Raw genomic sequence first — 18944 nt, 5'->3', positions numbered from 1 at the left:
GAGGAGGGAGGTTTCTGGAAACACTTTGCTCTATTGAGAGATTCTGAAATTTAAACAGAAAAGAGACACCCCAGATTCGATTACTCTACTGGAAGCAAGCTCTACTGTTTATCCAGCTTTCTGGGGCTTTGTGCAGGGTTATTAAATGGAAGTGGATTGAGATCACTGATGCCTGCCATCTCCTGTTTAGTTACAGGACCATCATATTCTATTCACATCACAAGAGATGTGGGTTGGCCACGGGTGAGAAGTGACTTCATTTCTGTTACAAACACTCGGGGCACCTGCCATTCCATGCAGCTGGTTGGGTTGGGAACAGCAAAATGGAGGCTAAACCTGAGTAAAGTGCCATTGTCCACAGGACTTCACAGCTCACAGACTGGGTTCACAGAAAGAAGGTCAAGTTGCAAGGGACAGTTGTTTGGGGTGAGAGATGAGTTCGATTTCCCTTCTTCTCATCACTAGAAGTGAACAGTGACCGCTTCCCAAATACACTGACATGGAGAGGCTTGGAGAGCAAAAAGATTGATTTGGTATAAGGTTGGAAGGTCCTAGGATTGAGACCATTCCCATGGCAGTTGGAAATGTGCTGGGAAGGTATACAGTTAATAGAAAGGATAGTTGGGACAATTCTGTGGTCATTGTTTACTTCCCATTCATATTTTATTTCATTACCTGGCCCCACGATGGTGGTACTCAGGTGATGAGTGCACCAGAAAGAGATTAGAATAGTAAGAGAGGAGTCCAAGAGCTTGTGAGATTTGCAACAGAAAGAATTTGGACGCACTGTTGAATTTTAAGGGCTAATCTACACTGGCAACTCTAAAGCCCTGCCGCAGCAACGCTTTAATGTTCCTTGTGTGGTCACGGCGCAGCGCTCTAAAAAAACCCATCTCAACGATGGGCGTAGCTCCCAGAGCTGGGGCACTGTTTACACTGGCTCTTTACAGTGCTGCAACTTGCTGCGCTCAGGGGGGTGTTTTTTCACTCCCCTGAGCGAGAAAGTTGCAGCCCTGTTAATTGTCAGTGTAGACAAGCCCTAACATATTTTCTGTCATGTCCTTTGGAAATGCACGAGTGTGACAAGTAGCAAAAGGTAGCAAAGGAAAGGCTCATTCTGGAATCTCAGTAACTGGGATTCCTGTACCATGGAAGTTCAGTTCTTGGGAGAATGGAATCTGTAGAGAGGAAAATAAATCATATCCCATTTTTGCCAAGTCAGAGTGTCTTCTGGGAGTCTCTTATTGTTGATGAGAGTCCCTCTTCAGCTCCTGGAGGCCCAGCCTCTTCTTTCCTCTATGAAAAGAACCTTCTTTGGATTTGTCAGTCTCACCACATCTCATCTCACAAAGAAACACAAGTTGCACAGTCACTGGGGGAGTCCTCAGAATCCTGGTGCAATGTTATTGGTGCAGGAAAGTAAGAAGAACACTTCCCTTCCCAGACATGCTAAGAATCTTCACAGAGCAACAGCTCTTGCCCTAAGATGGAAGTTCCCATTCCTGCCTTTATTACTCTAGTTCTTACAGGTAAAATGCTGGAAATCTGGGAGTCTACAGTTATTATCTGCTTTATGCAATAGCTGAACACTCCTTTGCCTCGGGGAAAGTTTCCCTCATACTATACCTGCCAGGTGAGACAGCATACAGGTTCCTGCAGTGGCCATGGAGGCACCAGATCAGAAGGGGCATCTGACAAACCCCATCCTGGTACCAATCTGCAATTCCCCAGAGTACCAGGTTTAGTTTGAACAGATTTCAGATCCTTTTATGGAATCATTTTTCCTGACCTAGCAGCTTCAGAAACTGCCCCTCCTGAGCAACTTACTCTCAGTCCTTTACAAGCAGTATTTTTAGCAAATTTGACGCTGGTGAAATGTGTGTAATTAACATCTGTGGAGAGCAAAGCACCTCTGTTTATCCACAGAATAATGGGTACAGCATGAGCAGTGGTAGTGTTAATCCCCACCCGTGGTCTTCTGGGACCATCTCTAGAGTAAGAGGGGCTCCTGGCTCCATAGCCCAATCAATATTTGGCTTCTTTGCTGACAGTGCCAGTGTAGGAGCCAGTTAGTACCAACTGTAATGTCAGTTTTTACCAGTCCATGAGGAACTGGATGGAGGCCATTAGTTTATTTCAGAGACTTGCTCCCAGTCCTTACAGCATGTGGGGACTCAAAAGAGATGAATCTCAGCACACTGCTTGCAGGGAGCAGAAGATGGCTAAGTCTTAGCAACATAAAACAGATTCTTACTGCTTCACTTGAGAAAGAAAACAGCAAGAATGCAGGATGTGCTCTCCATCGCCGGCCAGCCAGCAAAGCATGGCAGGATTATTAGAGGGCTATGCACTTTGGTGACCCCTCCTCTTTCCCCCGCCCCACCCATGTGCTTTTTGAAGGGATCTGGCACCCCTGACTTCAGAGCGTTTTTCCCTTCAGAGTTGCTCTGACTCCTATTAGATGTGTGAAATGCTGCTGCAGAAGTGCCATGGAGCTAAAAGCAACATCGAGGGAACAGGCTCTGAAAGGACGGGGCCTTTGGAAGATTAAATAGTTTCTCTTTCAAAGTGAAAAGTGACTGAGTGGGCTGAGCCTTGGTAGCCTGCCAGGCGTGTGCCAAGCTGCAATGGGAATAAGAGGCACCAACACGGAACTGTGAGCAGTGGCAGCCACCTGCTGTTTACGCGGCTTCAGGAAGAAGGCAAGCGTTCTCTGCAGGGAAAGGTCCCAGAGGGATATCACAAAGGGCTGAATGCCCACACGAGGAGGAAGGAAAGGCTTGTGTCAGAGAACTCCTGGGGCCATTCTGCTCAGAAAGCTGCCTGTAGGCTCGCCTCGTATGGGGCTGGAGGGTTTCTTTGTTGTGCCCCTCAATACTTCTGGCAACATCTAGCTCCTCTCCTTCTTTGCGTTGCTCATTTGTCTGTGGTGAGGTTTCCAGTGATCCCAGCAAACAGGCCTCCTCCCACTCCTTTTCCCCTCAACAAGGGATTTTTCCAGGGGGAATTTAACATCCAGCTGCTTCTCACTGGCCATACATCATCCTCCTTCCCATGTCTTGTAGCTGCTCACGCTATTTATGTTTAAACAAAGGATTGGCACCCTCTTCTCCTGTTGGCTCCTTCAGGGAAAACTGACACCATAGTAATTTCCATAGCAACACCCTATGAGGTAACAAACATAGGATTATGACCTCAGTGCAGTATTAGAAAGATGGAGAAGTTGGGCTGGGAGACCTTATCCAATCAGCTTCCATCTGGAACCAATCCCCCTTTCTCTGAACCCATTTACATGAACATTGTCTGAAATTACATCCTTCTCCTCCACTTTTAGACAAAGAAACTGTGAGCATGACTGAAAAACTATTAGAAAAGAGAAACACAACAGCTGACTGAGGGATGAGTAACAAAGGCTTATTCTCCCCATAGCTGATACGGCACAGACAGGGATTAGAAGAGTCACATCTGCAGCACTCCAGAGATCCACAAATCCATAATCAGGAGGTAGCAAACTATAAGCACTTAGGGCAAGACTGTGCTGTAACCACTGCCTATGTTGGAGTGGGATAAGGAGGAGCTACGTTCCAGCAATTGTGTGTCTGAAACAGACAATGCTGGTGGGGGCGCACAGTCCTGAACATCCCCTCTCTTTTGCAAGAAGCAGCATATGCTCTCCCTTTATAGGCCCAGTTCCACTGTCCTGTGTGTGGGGTATACAGGAATCTGTACCAGTTTGCTCTAGATTCCCCAGTCTTTGCACAGTAGGAACACATGGACCAGGATAGTGCCTGGCCCTGCACAGGAATGCAGGATGGAGATGGGGAAAGGTTCTCAACCACTGTCCCCTGATGTCATTCAGATAGGGACACTGAACAGTACAGCACAAGTAGCACAGATTTCCCAGGTTACATGCCTTTCTCTGGCGGTTAGGTAGAATTTCAGGTCCACACAGCCTTGGCTTCTCCGCTGAGACTGCCAACAAGGGGGCCAATTAGTACTAAATGGGGGTAAGCACTAGATAGAAAAAGAGTGAGATTTACAGGCAAAAAAGCTACAAAAAGCAAATGCTTTGGGAACAGGAGCCAGATGTGCTCTGCAAAAAGAGCTTTCTGCACCATGTTGTATTCTCCCTAGCAAGTCTCCCATGTTCCGCTGCATCATGCTGGAAGAACCTGAGATGTCAAAGCTCCGGTGCCCGTGCAACTCCCTGGTTGCAGCCCATTGATCAGGGCTCTCTTAAAGAAAGTGGCCTGGGGATATCTGAGAGATCTATTGATCTCTCACTCGGCTCCCTTCCTGCCTATTTCTCATTCACTTCCCCCCATAACAAACCTGCACTGCTGTGTTCATCCCAGGGATAGTCTTGCTGGGTCTTAAAGGGGCACAGTCATATCAATGCATCCTACTGGATCATTCCATCTTCACCTGATGCAGGGGGGAGCCTGTGTATTCCTGCTCATGCTCACACATGTGGTCTGAGCCTGCTCCCATGGAAATCAAACCATGGATCCCAACAGGAGCAGGCTCAGAATTATTACCAGCTTTCTTCATGTCACCTCTACATATTGTCCCCAGACATCCCTCTGGCTTAACTCAAGTGCCGAGCAGGCAGGAAGGTATAAATATGTAATACAATAAATTAAAATTAATACTTTCCCCCTCTATCGTACCTGATGCTCAAAGATCTCAAAGCACCTGAACTAAATATTAACCATATTGCATCCGATGAAGTGAGCTGTAGCTCACGAAAGCTTATGCTCAAATAAATTTGTTAGTCTCTAAGGTGCCACAAGTACTCCTTTTCTTTTTGTAAATATTAACCAGTGCAGTCTCCAAACCCTCCTGTGAGCATGGTCAGTGTCTTTACACTGAACCGTTACAGAAAATAGTTGCCCAAGGCCACAGGGGCATCAGAGAATAGAACCAGGGTCCTGACTCCCTGATCTTTTGCTTTAACCATTAGACCATCTGTAGTCTCTAGTGTCCACCTTGTTTCCTGGCAGCTGGAGGGAGAAATGTGTTAACAGTCTTTTGAAAGGGGTAAACACCAAGAAGAGAAAGGGGAGTTACTTGGTGTGATATAAGGGAGTGGGGAGAACTAGGAATAATTAGATGAAATTATTAAAATGAAGGAAACTTAGCATGGGTATCCAGATACACTTCTTCACAATGAGCTCTTCAAGAAATCAGAGCAATCTCTCCAGGGAAACCCTGCCACTTGAGACTTTAAAAACTAGATCAGACAAAGCACTAGAAAATGTACAGAAGGGAACAATTCTGCACTGGCTGGGAGATGGAGTGGATGATCTAATAGAATCACGGAAATCAGAGATGGGCAAGACCAATGAACCTTTTATAATCTAAATCCTCTGTCAATTTTCCATTTTTGAGCAGAAAGTCAAACAATTATGGATTTCCTCTTTCCAGAAACTCCTGACTCTGTGGAGACCATGTAACATAAAACTATTTTTCCCCCTTTTGGGCTTTGGCTTTTAAAAATGTGTATTGAGTGAATTCTATATAATAATATGTTGTATTTCCACAGGACTTTACGTAAGTTAACTAATCAATCCACAGAGTCCCCCTGCAAACCAGGTCAGTACGATCTTTATTTTACAATGGGGAAACTGAGGAACTGAGTGGAAAAGCATGCCTTAACTCTCCCAGCAAGTCTGGTCAAAACCAGGAATCCTGGATACCAGATCTGTTTTCAGATCACTCAACCAATCTCCTCCTCCCTGGCGTAGATTATTATATGCACATATATTATATTACTGTTGAACTACCTTTATATTACGTATCTAAAATATTACAGGTCCAGTCATAGATCCACTGACATCAGTTGCAAAACTCTGATTGATTTTAATGATGCCGTGCCAGTCCCTATAAGAAGAACAGTAAGGAACTCTGCCATTAAGGCTGTTTGGTATCATAAGACACGACAGCAAATAAGTGTCAATAAACGTGAAATAGCAAAAGAGACCAGAGGATACTTCATTTTCTGCAGTACTGAATGCAGTACTGAATGCAGTGGTATCAAGGGGGTCAACCCCTAACCCAAAAGTAGGTGCATCCCTCTTATAAATGGACTGATGTATCCTTCAGACTCCATCACCTTCTAAGGCAAGGCCATGGAGGGTCAGACAGTACACTGCTCACACCCTCACAAAGTCAGTCACTGGAGAGCTATGGTAGGAAGACATCTAGCCCCAGACATTACACATCCATCAAAGAACAGGCAAGTGTTTAAAATCTAATCTACATTCCTAACAGCACTGGCTGCCACCAGCCTGTCTCCCAGGAGATAAATATCAGCACCCTACAGCAAAGCAACACACCCTCCTGGCAAGAGCTTACAATTCATCACCGGCTTATAAGATGGCGTGGCTGGAAGTGAGTAGTATGAAGTGCTGGCATCCTTGGCTCAAGCGTGCTGGATCTGCACAGACAACTGCCGGCTGCTGTTCACTGGGGTTAGGCATAAGCCGCTGTGCTTTGCCAGGTACAGCAATGCAGAGAATTACAAGCAGTTCCTCTCCTCCCCTCCTCTCCCAGAAGGAACTTGGGGAAATGAAGCTTTAAAGTCAATCCATAAGAATGTGTTTAATTGCCACTGAATTCCCAGTGGTTCACCTTGAATAGACAAGGATGAGGGGAAAGAGCAGCACAAGAAAGGAGCCGAGTGCTGCTCGGAGAACATTGTGCAGATCAATAGGCTGAGGGGAGAGACAGGCTGAGCATTCAGGGCAGAGGGACCCACCTGCTCAGGGACAAAGGTCTCTTCCCCACCACTTTCTTAAAGCCTCCCCTCAGGATGGAATAGCTGTCAGACTCTCCTTGCACTCTGTGACATGTCTTCATGCCAACTTCACCCTCCCCTACAAACAACCCAACCTGTTCATTAACAACAACAATAATTCCCTCTTCCCTCCAGTTGTATAGGTACTAGTACAGTTACTCAGCCAAGTCACTGTGGGAGGAATGGATATGCCCCCATCTGGGGTTCCTTTAGAAGGGGAATGTACACTATCATGGGTCAGGCTCTCACTAATTGTCAGATTTGCAGCTCCATACAAAATATAACATAAGGACCCTGCCCTTTGGAGACTGAGGCCTGGTCTACACTGGGGGATGGGAGTGGGAGGGGAGAGATGTGGGGCATCGATCTAAGTTATACAACTTCAGCTACGTGAATAACACAGCTGAAGTCAACGTACTTAGATCTACTTACTATGGTGTCTTCACTGCAGTAGGTCGACTGCTGCTATGCTTCTCACTCCGGTGGAGTACCAGAGTTGATGGGAGAGCACTCAGCGGTCGATTTATCGCATCCTTACTAGACACGATAAATCAACCCCCCCCAGATCAATCGCTCTGGAGGTAAGTGTAGACATGCCCTGAAACTAGCCCTCATAGAGCACATCTTCCCATTTAGCAGAAACAGATCGTTGTCCTTCCTGAGTCCTTTGTAAGGGCAGCACCTTGGAAAAGCCAGGGAGGCCCCCGTGCAGTCAGTCTGGAAGCTGGTACGAGGCCTGACCCAGGCTCAAAGGTAGTAACTGGTCCCGAGTCCCTTGTACCCTCTCTCTTACCTTCTTTCAGCATCCCCACTTTGAGGCATTTCATGAAGCGACAGGCCTGACAGGACTTGCGCCTCCGTTTCGTGATCTCACACTCATTGGTGGCTGGGCAGCTGTATTCAATGTTCCCTGCAATCAAACACAGAGATGGTCACTCAAGAGGCCTTGTTCCCTCTAACAGCAGGAATCACTATCATGGCCAGAGTACAATGCCTCCTGCCTGCACTGGGTAATACCCATTATACCCCCTGCACTACCCAGATGCATGCCGTCCATTCATTCATTCACACACTAGGGGACTGTGATGACGACTCCATCTGTGAAAATGTTTGGGGTAACCACACAGGCTGGGCTTCTTTGTTAGAAAAGCAAAATGAAAACATTAAATAAAAAGCAGTACTTGCAGGTGGAATTAGAGTACAAGCCCAGCTGGGGGATTCTTGGCCTTCAGCTGTGTAGCGGCTCTGAGATGCACTGCTTACCAGCCTAATCAATGCACCTGGCATTATTATTGGCACATATCCCTTATTGTTATAACCATATCCCCAGGAGCCCAACCCATGGGGATTGTTCCGTTTGCTGCCCTACTCTCAGCCTTTCCTGTGATAATTGTGTTTCTCTCAGGGCTTCGAGACTCTTGCTGATCTTTTCCACCTTTTGTTTTTGGGGAGCAGGGAGCTACGGAAGTGACTTTTCTTTTCACTGTCTCACACACTCTGACTCTAAGGGCTTATGATCTGGCACATTACAATGGAATAGCAGGGGCAGGGAAGTGCTCGGTCTGGAGTAGGACATTCCTGTTGAATACCCCAGGTTTGGTTATGGGAAGGATAATGCAAACCTTTTTGGTTTCACTTGATGTGCCACTGATGGCCCTTGATCTTGACTTTGAATTTATTTGGAGTTCAAATGAACCCCCAACACAAAGTCAAATTCATCCAAAAATACTGATTTTTTTTTCCTGGTTTTGGGTCAAAATCACAAAGACAAACACATTTCCAGTGGTTTCCCATGGAAACTATAAACTGAACGCAGATCTCCTGAAACTTGGCCGCTGGACTTGGCAAAAGGTGCATGGCCTTCAGCAAACCTGGCCAGAGACTCTGGTTTCTTAATGAAAACAGAACCTGATTTTGTTACAAACAGGGACCTCTTTTGCAGACTCTGCTCCAAAGAGGGATGAAGGCTTCCTACTGCATTTGAGGGATATTGACCCCATCAGTTCCTACCTCTAGTCCCTGAGTTTAGCACACAGAGCCCCCTTGTTTCCAGGTGCACCTCTCACTCTCTTCTTTTAGGTCACCTACCACTCCAGCTGCCAGGGGTCTGGTTCACCCCTTGCAATGCCCAAGGGCAAAGAAAGCATCCCAAATTTATTTCCTGCCACATGGTGCACTATCATGAAGCAAGAACACAACCTCAGACACAAATACAATGACCTGACATGAGGATGTAAGTGCCGTAATTCCCAGTCACAGCATCACAGAACAACTTTTTTAACCCTACTTTTAAAGACAGTAACAAATGGAGCTGCCAACCACTCTTCAGAAGATACTTCTGGACAGGACTGTTCAGTATAAGAGGTGAAGAGAGGGGGTTGGAAATCTATGCTTGATAGTGATACATCGATAGCAATAATGTATTTAAGGAACGCAGGTCTAGTAGTTAAGGCAGGCAGCTTTGTGTCTGGAGTCCCAGGTTCCATACTCAGTTTTGTGGGGGGAGTTTGTTCTGGTGGGCTAGAGCAGAAATTGAGATTTAGGACTCCTGGGTTTCATTGGTAGCCCTGGGAAGGAGTACTCATTTAGTGTTGGAGCAGAGGGGAGAGGGAGTCAGGACTCCTGGCTTCTATAACCACATCAGGGAGGGAGAGTTTGATTTAGTGGGGTTGGAGCAGAAGTCTGGGAGTTAGGACTCGTAGGTTCTGTTCCTGGTTTTGCTGTGGACTTGTGTGATCTTCAACAAGTCCCCCCTCTGTATAATGAACAGGAGGACTTGTGGCACCTTAGAGACTAAGAACTTTATTTGAGCATAAGCTTTTGTGAGCTACAGCTCACTGTATAATGGGGATGCTCTAATACCCACCTTTTACATGGGGATGGGGTGAAGTTTAGTTAGACCAACCCCATGTAAAGCCCATTGAAAATCTGAGTGGAAGAGGGCTAAAGATGGGCAGAGAAGGGAAATTCAAAGTGAAGGATTCACCAGCTGTTTATCTCACAATGTTATGTGGGAGAATTTCAGCCCCACACTGGTGACATGGGGCCAGGAGCACTGTAAGCCCCAAAGGCACAAAGACTTGATGTCTGCATGCAGTGTGTAGAGCTTTTACCTTCAGATTCTTGTCTTGTAAGCCCTGCACCCTGACAGTGATCTCCAGCGTCACTATTAAATTCTCAGCCATCACTCGTCTGCATGTTCACAGCACTGCCATCACACAGTTGGATCCAAGACACAGACGCTGTGTGGAAGCGGAGAGAGCTGCACAAGCCACTTCCATTCAGTCTATGCCTCAGCATTCTACAGCACCTGAATTTCAATAGCCATCTAAGTATCAAATATCTCTGAAAACTGGAAATTGAGATTCAGGCTTGGTCCCAAGGTAATAAATGAACTCCCACTTCTGTTCCTGTACATCCAGTGAGCCACAGACTGGAGAGTGCAGCATCCCTGCCCTCAGGGCTGCACAGCTGCTGCGTCCCACATGTGAGGAGATGGAGCAGTAACACCCCAAAGGAGAAGAACATGGCAGATTCATTCTGTCAGGGGGGTTCCCGTCTTCCTGTTTCCAAGCCTCTCTTTCACAAGCAAAACCCCAGCTCTCCCAAATGAGGCCCCACCTCCTGCTAAGAGGCCCACAGCACCATAGTGTTACGGGATTTCAGCAGTCACCTCATGAGGCAGCAACACTGCACTATGCTGCTATGAGGTTTGTGCATCCTCATATCAAAACTTTGCATCTGTGGATGGCCAGGGCTCCTCACATTGCAGCTCAAGGTCATCACAGATGGATTAAGGCAAAGATTCCACCACTTCACATTACTCCCAATTTGAGGAGCCAATTGTCATGTAAGAAACTGGAACTGTCGCATGAAGATACCCTGAGAAAGCTCTGACACTGTCAGATGGAGTACCAGTCTGTAAATGCTACAGTCTGTATGCAAGAGCCAGTGGCTCCTCACAGTCAGTACAATAGCCACAGCAGAGCAAAAGGAGGGTGCTCATCTCTCAGACCGACCCTTCAGGATGGGAATGCAGTAGTCCCTTGCATAGCGGATCCTTCATTTCCTGGTTTCTCTTTTAATTCTATCCATGCTTCTGTGCCCCTTTCTTCCCTGCCACACACCTTGCATCGTCATTTACATCTGGCAAAGTATTAAGCCAGAACAGCATTTTACATCCACTTTGTACAGGTGCAAACATGCAAGCCAGTGGAGAATCAGACTCAATATGTCCCTTTCATGCCAGTTCACCCCAGTGTAAAACTCCATTTACTTCTGTGAAATTACACCAGATGCCACTTGGCCCAAATGTGTTCTCTGCTGTAAACAGGATGAAGTGCAGGGAAGATACTTTTGCCTAAAATAGCTCTTCATTTTGCAGGGGGTGAAGCGAGGAGGACACCACAGAGGAGCGAAAGATGCAGTCAGTGTTAGCCAAGCAAAACTCATCCAAGAAAAGCTACTGTCTTCAAAACTTTAGCAAAATTCTTTGACTTCTTTTTTTTTCTCCTCTCAATTTCTTTTATGGGTCCTGGGCCAGCTGCCAGCACAGCTGAGCTGCTCACGCTGGCTTGTAATTTCTGTAAGTGCCCTGTGATAAAGTGATGAGATTAACTCATCGGAATTCCGGCAGCCTCCTGCTGGCTGGCGGTCACGCTGCCAGCTCAGTCACCACAGACTGGGTGCTCTGGGGAAGGAAGGCTAAAAGAACTCGATTCTCTGCGACAGCCAGCGGAGGAGGCTGTGCGTGTCAATGAGCAGCTGCAGGGGTGTGTGTTTGTTCCTGCATGTGAGTCTGTATCTGCATGTGTTTGAATTTGTGGTGAGTGTGTGCACCCCATGTGTGTTTAATATTATATGAGCCAGAAAGGAAGAGTTGAAGATGGGTTAACCTAAGCTCCCAAGAAACTGTTCTGAACAGTCTCTCATTACAGGGGCTTTCCTCACTTTAGAACAGTATTTACCTCTGATCCAAACAGACCTGCACATTATTTACATCAGAAATTACTTATGAAACTAAAAGGCAGGAGAGGCAGTGTTGTTTAGTGGTTAGAGAAGGACACTCTGGTTCAGTTTCTGGCTCTGCCATAGACTTGCTAGGGTGGCATGATGCCACTCTTTGGTCCCCTAGAACATGGGAAGTGGGAAGCAGCATTTCCCATCAGGATTGGTTTCACATCCATTTCAGATCACACCACTTGTTCTTCCTTTATTCCGTTTCTCATAACATTAGAGAAGTTTCCTTTCATTTTCTTTCTTTAATCAGAAATAGCTTCAAAATGGCCTAAATATAAGAAATTACTTTAGCAGACAAATTATTTTGTTCAATCAAAGAGCAACACATCATGTGCAGAATACTGCATCTATACTTTAGCAGTTCTGCACGATCAGGACTGCACAAAGCCATACAGGCTACAGTCCCGGATTTCCCAACATTTGGACAGTTCAGTGGGAATAAAACTGGACTATTCAACAAGCAACTAAGTCAGGGGACACGGTCATTCCAGTTTCCATCAGTGTTTTACTTAGTTACTTTTTATCTCGGGTTCCAGTTTGGTTCCTGAACTTGTTCACTTGGATCAATCAAGGCAGTCCACCACAAAAAGAACCTGGAAATGATACAGCGGCACCCTGTACCAGTAAAGCTCTAGTTCAGCAGTGCTCTCTTCCCAGTAACTCACTCAGATTTACGTTAACGCTGATACTATGTGTAAGTGACAGTTTGCAGAATTGATTCCGCGTTAACCCACTGCTTTTACACATGCATCATTTACAGACACATTCCTTGTTTGGGTTGAAACTTTGTATTCTGCTCCCTGTGAAAATATGAAGGAAATCCCTTCAGCCATATTCAAGTGAGGTAAGTGTGTGTGTTTGTGTCTCGGGGGGAATACATTCTGTGACTATGATTTTCAAAAATAGGAGCCTGAAATTAGGCTCCAAAATTCATATTTTAGTGACCTGATTTTCAAAACTGGTGAGCACCTTACAGCTCCCAACTGCCATTTATTTAGGTGTCTAAATATGGATTCAGGAGCCTAAAGTTAGAGCCTATTTTTGAAAATTTTGGCAAGCACTAGTGTGTGCATGGGTGTAACCTTCGGGACAATGATATTTTGAGAAAGCAGATTCTGTGCAATAGCACTTTGGTTAACCAAGAATTTCATTTAACCAGGTCTCAGGGCAGGGAAGGGTGAGATTCTAAACACTTATAAAGCATGATACCATCAAGGGCGTCTGCTGACAGTAGCCACAAATGCCAAGCTTGAGTCACCAGCATGTCTCTGCTTTGTTTATATTTTAATGCTATCACAGGATTTTAACAAGTAAAATACATTTTTACTAAAATCCCAGGGAAGATATTCTTCTGCATGGAGCCAATCTGCATGACTCTTCTCAGAGAAAAAGGAAAACCAGGGGTGTTTGAGATGCTGTCTGATTTCAAGACAGCTGATTTCAAGACATCTTTTCATTACGGGTGGAGGGACTGTGACCACTGTTCCCTCTAAGCTGTGTGCGTGTTCGTGCACACACAGATCCTAAACCCCGTGCACACGGTGAAACACCACGCACACAATTTGCACAGAAGAAATTTTTTGTGCACACGGCCTGTCAAAAATTTGCACAGAAGAAATTTTTTGCACACATGGCCTGTCAAAAATTAGAGGGAACATTGACTGTGATACAAGATATAACTTAGCCAATCACTACATAGCTGACATTAATTTATGCAATTTTATTGGTTGTAATGGAAAAGTTGTTCTGAGCTTTCAAAAAAAAATCCTATTTCTCAGTTGTGACCTTGCAGATGAGAAAGAACATACAAATCTCTGGGGATAAGTTTACAAGAGGGCTATCGTGTGCATATGCATGCATACCACTGCTCTCTATGGGATGGAAGCAGAACTGTTCAATTGTGTGTCTTAAGCCCTATAGGGCCAACCGCTAGGGGGGAACTTCCTTTAGCTCAAACACTAGTGGCTTGGAATTTTGGAACAGGAGGATCTGGATTCTATCCTTGTTGCTGCTATGAAGTTCCCAGGGGCCTCTCTGAGCAGTATAGCAACAACCACAGAGCCCTAGAAATCCATGGATTTGTTACAAGCACTTTGTTACCACCCCGTGAGGTGGGTGATTAGTATTATCCACATTTGAAGCCTTAACTGATGTAAACTCCAGCTATGTTTTTTCGAGAAATTGCACATCCTGCTATGTCCTGCCATAGCAGCTACATTCAGCTATTTGTCCTGAGGGTGATGCTTACAGGATCCAGGGCATTCGTATGAGTGGGCCTCCACTTTGGAATTCACTTTAGAGATATGGCTGATCCAGAACCTGGCCAGGTAAAATATGATGTAAAATGTTTCTGTTTGTCTGTGTCTTCACTAGCTGTAGGTTCTGGTATCTCTTGTCATTTAGTACACTGGCTAGATTTGGGGGTCGGAGACCCAGAGCATAGTACAAGCTGATTTCGTGGGGAGGAGAATACAACAATTTACATTTATTTTATTGCCTACCCAGAACCCTAATTTTTTTAACAATTCAAAAAAAATCAAATATATCAAAATACCAGCCCAAACTAATAAATTAATAATGACTAGAGCTGAGCAAAATTTGGAATTTCCATTGTGAGAGAAATTCAGACATTTCAACATTTGCTTTTGTCCCAAATCAGGATGAAAAGTCAACATTTTTGCAGAATGGAAATTCTGAAAAATTCCAATTGTGAAATATCAAATAAAATGTTTCAACATTTGCAAAATCAAAATGTTTCATTTCAATTTATTGAACTCACCCAAAAGACTTTGAATTTGATCAATAATGAACTGCATATTCTAACACTGGCACACTGCCTCATGCAAGCTGTAGTCTGGGAGTCTAATACCCCCATTCGCCCCTTACGTGCCAGGTTATGTGGCTGGACTACATCTCCCACAGTGCACCCACAGTCATGTTACTCCCATGATGCACTGTACACTCAGCCAGAGTGAAATCTGCATTGCATTACTGGACATGTGGGGCCCAGCTTTGTGGAAGATGAGAGGATGGGGGCCTAAACTACAACTCCTATATGGCAATACACTGATTGGGAAATTCAGTTTAATATTTTGTTACCCCAAATGAAAGATCTCATTTAGATTTTCCCCAGTGGAAAAAAAATAAAAAATGCCCAGAAAAAACAAAATTTTCCCACAATTTTGTTTTTGGTGGAAAGTGCATTTTCTGTTGGAAAAATCATTCAGCTGGAAAATTTTGACCAGCTCTCATGATAACCACATAGCAAACAGCTTGTCCCTCCAATCCCCCAGCCCATCACCTTCCCGAGCCTGAAAGAAATGGACTTTGCAATGTGTTTAGGAGAGCGAAGCAAGCTCCAAAGCTGATGGGCTTTCACAGAAAACACTCTGCCAGTCCTTTAAATCAAAGGATCTTCAGCTTGGGCATCTTGTTTGATCACAGCTATGGCAGTATCATATCGGGAGAGAGGATATGACAAGTAATTCAGTCCCAAACCATTTAGGGGTCGGCAGCTTTCAACTCCACTATGAAATCAACAGGGAGTCAGTGCGGCTAGGTAGCATCAGTAACGTGCTCTCAGCATGAAACTCTGCTTTGCAATCAGAGGCCACATGCTGCACTCAGTCTCACTGTTCACAGGAATCAGGATTTAGCACCATGCAGAGAACAGTACAGTAGCATGTTGCTACTTTAGCTCTCCATGTAACACCTGTAAAGCAGACAGGTTAGAAATGCTTGTAATGAAGTCATTAATTCTGCAAATTGGGAAACTAAGTCACAGAGGAGTGAAGTGATTTGTCCAAAGCCATAAGGGTGTCAGTGTCAGAACTGAGTACAGAATCTATCTGCAGTATCTGTCTATCTAGGTTCTTATACTATGCACATCACTGTGCTATCTGCATCCCCAGTCCCAATTCTGTGCTTGAACTATCAGACAGCACCTCTCTCTGACATCACAGCCACAAAAAAGATGATCTGTGCTAGCAGGCAATGTAATAGGCTAGACCAAAACACACATCACAAATACATCACACGGGTGCACACAGACACATGCGCACACGTATATTAAGAAGCCTGGATGGTGATTTAAATTCTCTCATTTGTTATCAAATCTACTGAATGAAATAAACCTGCAGGATGAATAAAGCTTTTGGAAACCTGTTTGCTGTTGCTACTGATATATAGAGAGCCTCTGTCTCTTCCCTCCTACTGCCCCCTACTTAGGGCCCTGTCACACTTGAGAGCTCATTCTCTTTTTGCTCAACATGTCCTGCAGCAAAGCCTTTTTTGATCCTGCAATCTGCCTACTGCCCTGGCTCCCAAGCAGGACCTGCTTCCTCCGATCTGATCACCTTCTCTGCCTCTGCCCCTCATCTCTATGATGGAATAAAAGCCTCAGTCTCAACTGCATTAGACTGAGCTCTGCAGCTCAGATGAATAAGAGCATTTTGGTACCCTAACTGCCAGACCAGCCGATGGAGAGAGGGATGTGAAGCTGCCTGAGATGGGCTGATGACTGGGTGAGAGAAATCCCCACTTATTCCTTCTCCCCATCTGTTACATGTTACAATTAGGGAGCAGCCAGCAAGACTGCTGCACTCAGCGGGTCTCTCTGTGTTGTAGGATGAAATCAGCTGACAGCTTACATAGGCTGGTGAGTCTCAGATTACTCTATCTCTTCCCCCTTCGCTTTCTCTCATTCTTTCTGAACTCTAGAGCTGCTGGTCTTTCCCCATCTCTCCTAATCTATTGTGGCTGGTAGTTTTCTAGGGTATGGTAAAGATTGCCTTCTCCTCTGCTACAGAGATTCCCCAGTGTTGCTCCCCTAAAGGGTTAACCTTTTACTTCTTTCCATACAAAGATCCCCTGGTATGTCATCACCTGCCCCGAGTCCCTCCTTTAGCGTTGATTGCCCAAATGTTCAGAATTGAAATACCAAGAATGGATCAAGAGAGGGACGACACTCAGCGCTGCTAAACGAGATTGAATGTAAAAGTTCACATTCAACCCATGAAAACTCTGCAACGACAAGCCTCAGAAATATTGCATATGAACAGCTGGGCATTCCATAGTGGTACATGTTTTCTATATGGTGTGATGAGAGAGGACAAGCCAGGCAGAGGGAGATGGACCATGTCAGTCTCGGGCAATGGAAAGTTAATTTCCAGGGAGTGTAACAGTAAGTAGAGATGCCTGGAATCAGAGAGATCAGAGATAGAAATAGTCTACCCACAGAGACCTATGGAGGATTGTTCCCTGCCCTGCTCTGTCCAGTCCAGATTCCAGCATCCCCAGCAATGGGGTGTGATTAGATATGACGGAACCACTCACTAAGTACAAATAAAAGGTGTGTACTTCCCACATACATATTTAATTAATTTAATCAGAGTCAAAGGTGTCTTTGTAGTAAATTCAATACACTTTCTATTGCAGGCTGAATTATGCTGTCCATCTTTTCTGTTGTTGGGGGGGGGATGTATGTACAGCGTGTCTATGCATGTGTGCTTATACTGGTGCATGTATATGAATGGACATGCAAGTATCTGTGTATGGCAGCCTGCCTGTAAGTGTATGTGTATTTGTCTATATTTGCATGGTATATCTGTGTACATGTATACATGTGTGCCTTTGTTGGTATGTATCACTGGTCCTGCAGGTACACCTCTACCCCGATATAATGCAACCCGATATAACGCGAATTCGGATATAATGCGGTAAAGCACCACTCCGGAGGGGGAGAGGGGGAAGGGTGGGGCTGCGCGCTCCGGTGGATCAAAGCAAGTTCGATATAACGCGGTTTCACCTATAACACGGTAAGATTTTTTGGCTCATGAGGACAGTGTTATATCGGGGTAGATGTGTATGTACAATTCTTCTGTGTACCTTTGTGTATGTGTGGTATGTAATAGGTGTACATATGTGTGCGCATGTAGGTATATCTGGCTATATGTTTGTGTCCGTGTCCATGCATGCACACATTTGGGGATTGTGGTGCATGCGTTGCTATTTACACTGAAACATCAAGGCTGAAATTTTCAAAACCACTTAATGACAGGTTTCAGAGTAGAAGCTGTGTTAGTCTGTATCCGCAAAAAGAAAAGGAGTACTTGTGGCATCCGAGAAACTAACAAATTTATTTGAGGATAAGCTTTCGTGAGCTACAGCTCACTTCATCGGACGCATGCAGTGGAAAATACAGTGGGGAGATTTATATACATAGAGAACATGAAACAATGAGTGTTACCATACACACTGTAACAAGAGTGATCAGGTAAGGTGAGCTATTACCAGCAGGAGAGCGGGGGAGGGGGGGAACCTTTTGTGGTGATAATCAAGGTGGGCCATTTCCAGCAGTTGACAAGAACATGTGAGGAACATTAAGGAATTTGCAACTCTGACTGAGACTAAACAGAAATTGGGTGTCCAACCCCCCCCCACACCCCAGGCATCTGAAAATCTTCATCTAAATTTTTAGAACCATGTGCTGTGCTGCTGAGAAGGGAGGGGTATCAGCATGTCTCCGTATCTGCGTGCACTATACAGCATCTCCATGAGGCCTATAGTGCTTCAGAACTTAACGGATGCAAACAGGATTGACAGGTTTGTGTGAAAACCTCTTTTCCTGGAGCACTGTTGTTTTCCCCAAAAGGTGCGTAACATTACTAACAAGGCCTCAGCCCTATCCTGATGCCCTCAGCAGGCAGGAATTCTGCTCTCCAGATGAACCTGTGCCAAACAAATACCTTACCAAAGTAAACCCTAACCCGCCTGCCAGCTACAAATCAGTGGGTAGCTCCAGGAGTGGGGAGGGGTGCTGCCTCTTCACTGCAAAACTGGAGAACTCCCTGGAATTACATTTCCTGCAGCGACATTTTGAAAACAGCTTTGCCACGTGTGATGATGATGTTGAAAGCCGGGAACCTAGCAAAGCTTCCCAGAGTCACAAAGTATAAAGGCTTTGGGTCACATCCAGGGGTGGGGGAGAGGTGGAGGAGGCTTGGCAGAGCTGTGCTGGGGAGCAGAGGATAGATTATGTGTATTTTTGTTGGTTCTCCTTCTCTCCTTTAAAGTGCCACAGGAGTATAAGAGCTTCTTCAACCACAGGAACCCAGCCCCCCATGGA

General features: G+C 45.3%; 1 protein-coding gene across 1 annotated transcript in view; it reads right to left on the bottom strand.

Moving 5' to 3' along the window:
- ESRRB (estrogen related receptor beta) overlaps nt 1-18944 on the bottom strand; it is a 237324-nt gene that overhangs the window by 40717 nt on the left and 177663 nt on the right. Inside the window, exon 6 of the mRNA XM_043516231.1 lies at nt 7593-7709. Coding sequence (XP_043372166.1) covers nt 7593-7709 — 117 coding nt within the window. The remainder of the gene's footprint in view (nt 1-7592; nt 7710-18944) is intronic.

The sequence above is a fragment of the Dermochelys coriacea genome, chromosome 6 (assembly GCF_009764565.3).
Source record: "Dermochelys coriacea isolate rDerCor1 chromosome 6, rDerCor1.pri.v4, whole genome shotgun sequence".
In the NCBI taxonomy this organism is placed as follows: Eukaryota; Metazoa; Chordata; order Testudines; family Dermochelyidae; genus Dermochelys; species Dermochelys coriacea.
The sequence above is the reverse complement of the archived record's forward strand: the minus strand, read 5'-3'. Positions and strand labels throughout refer to the sequence as shown.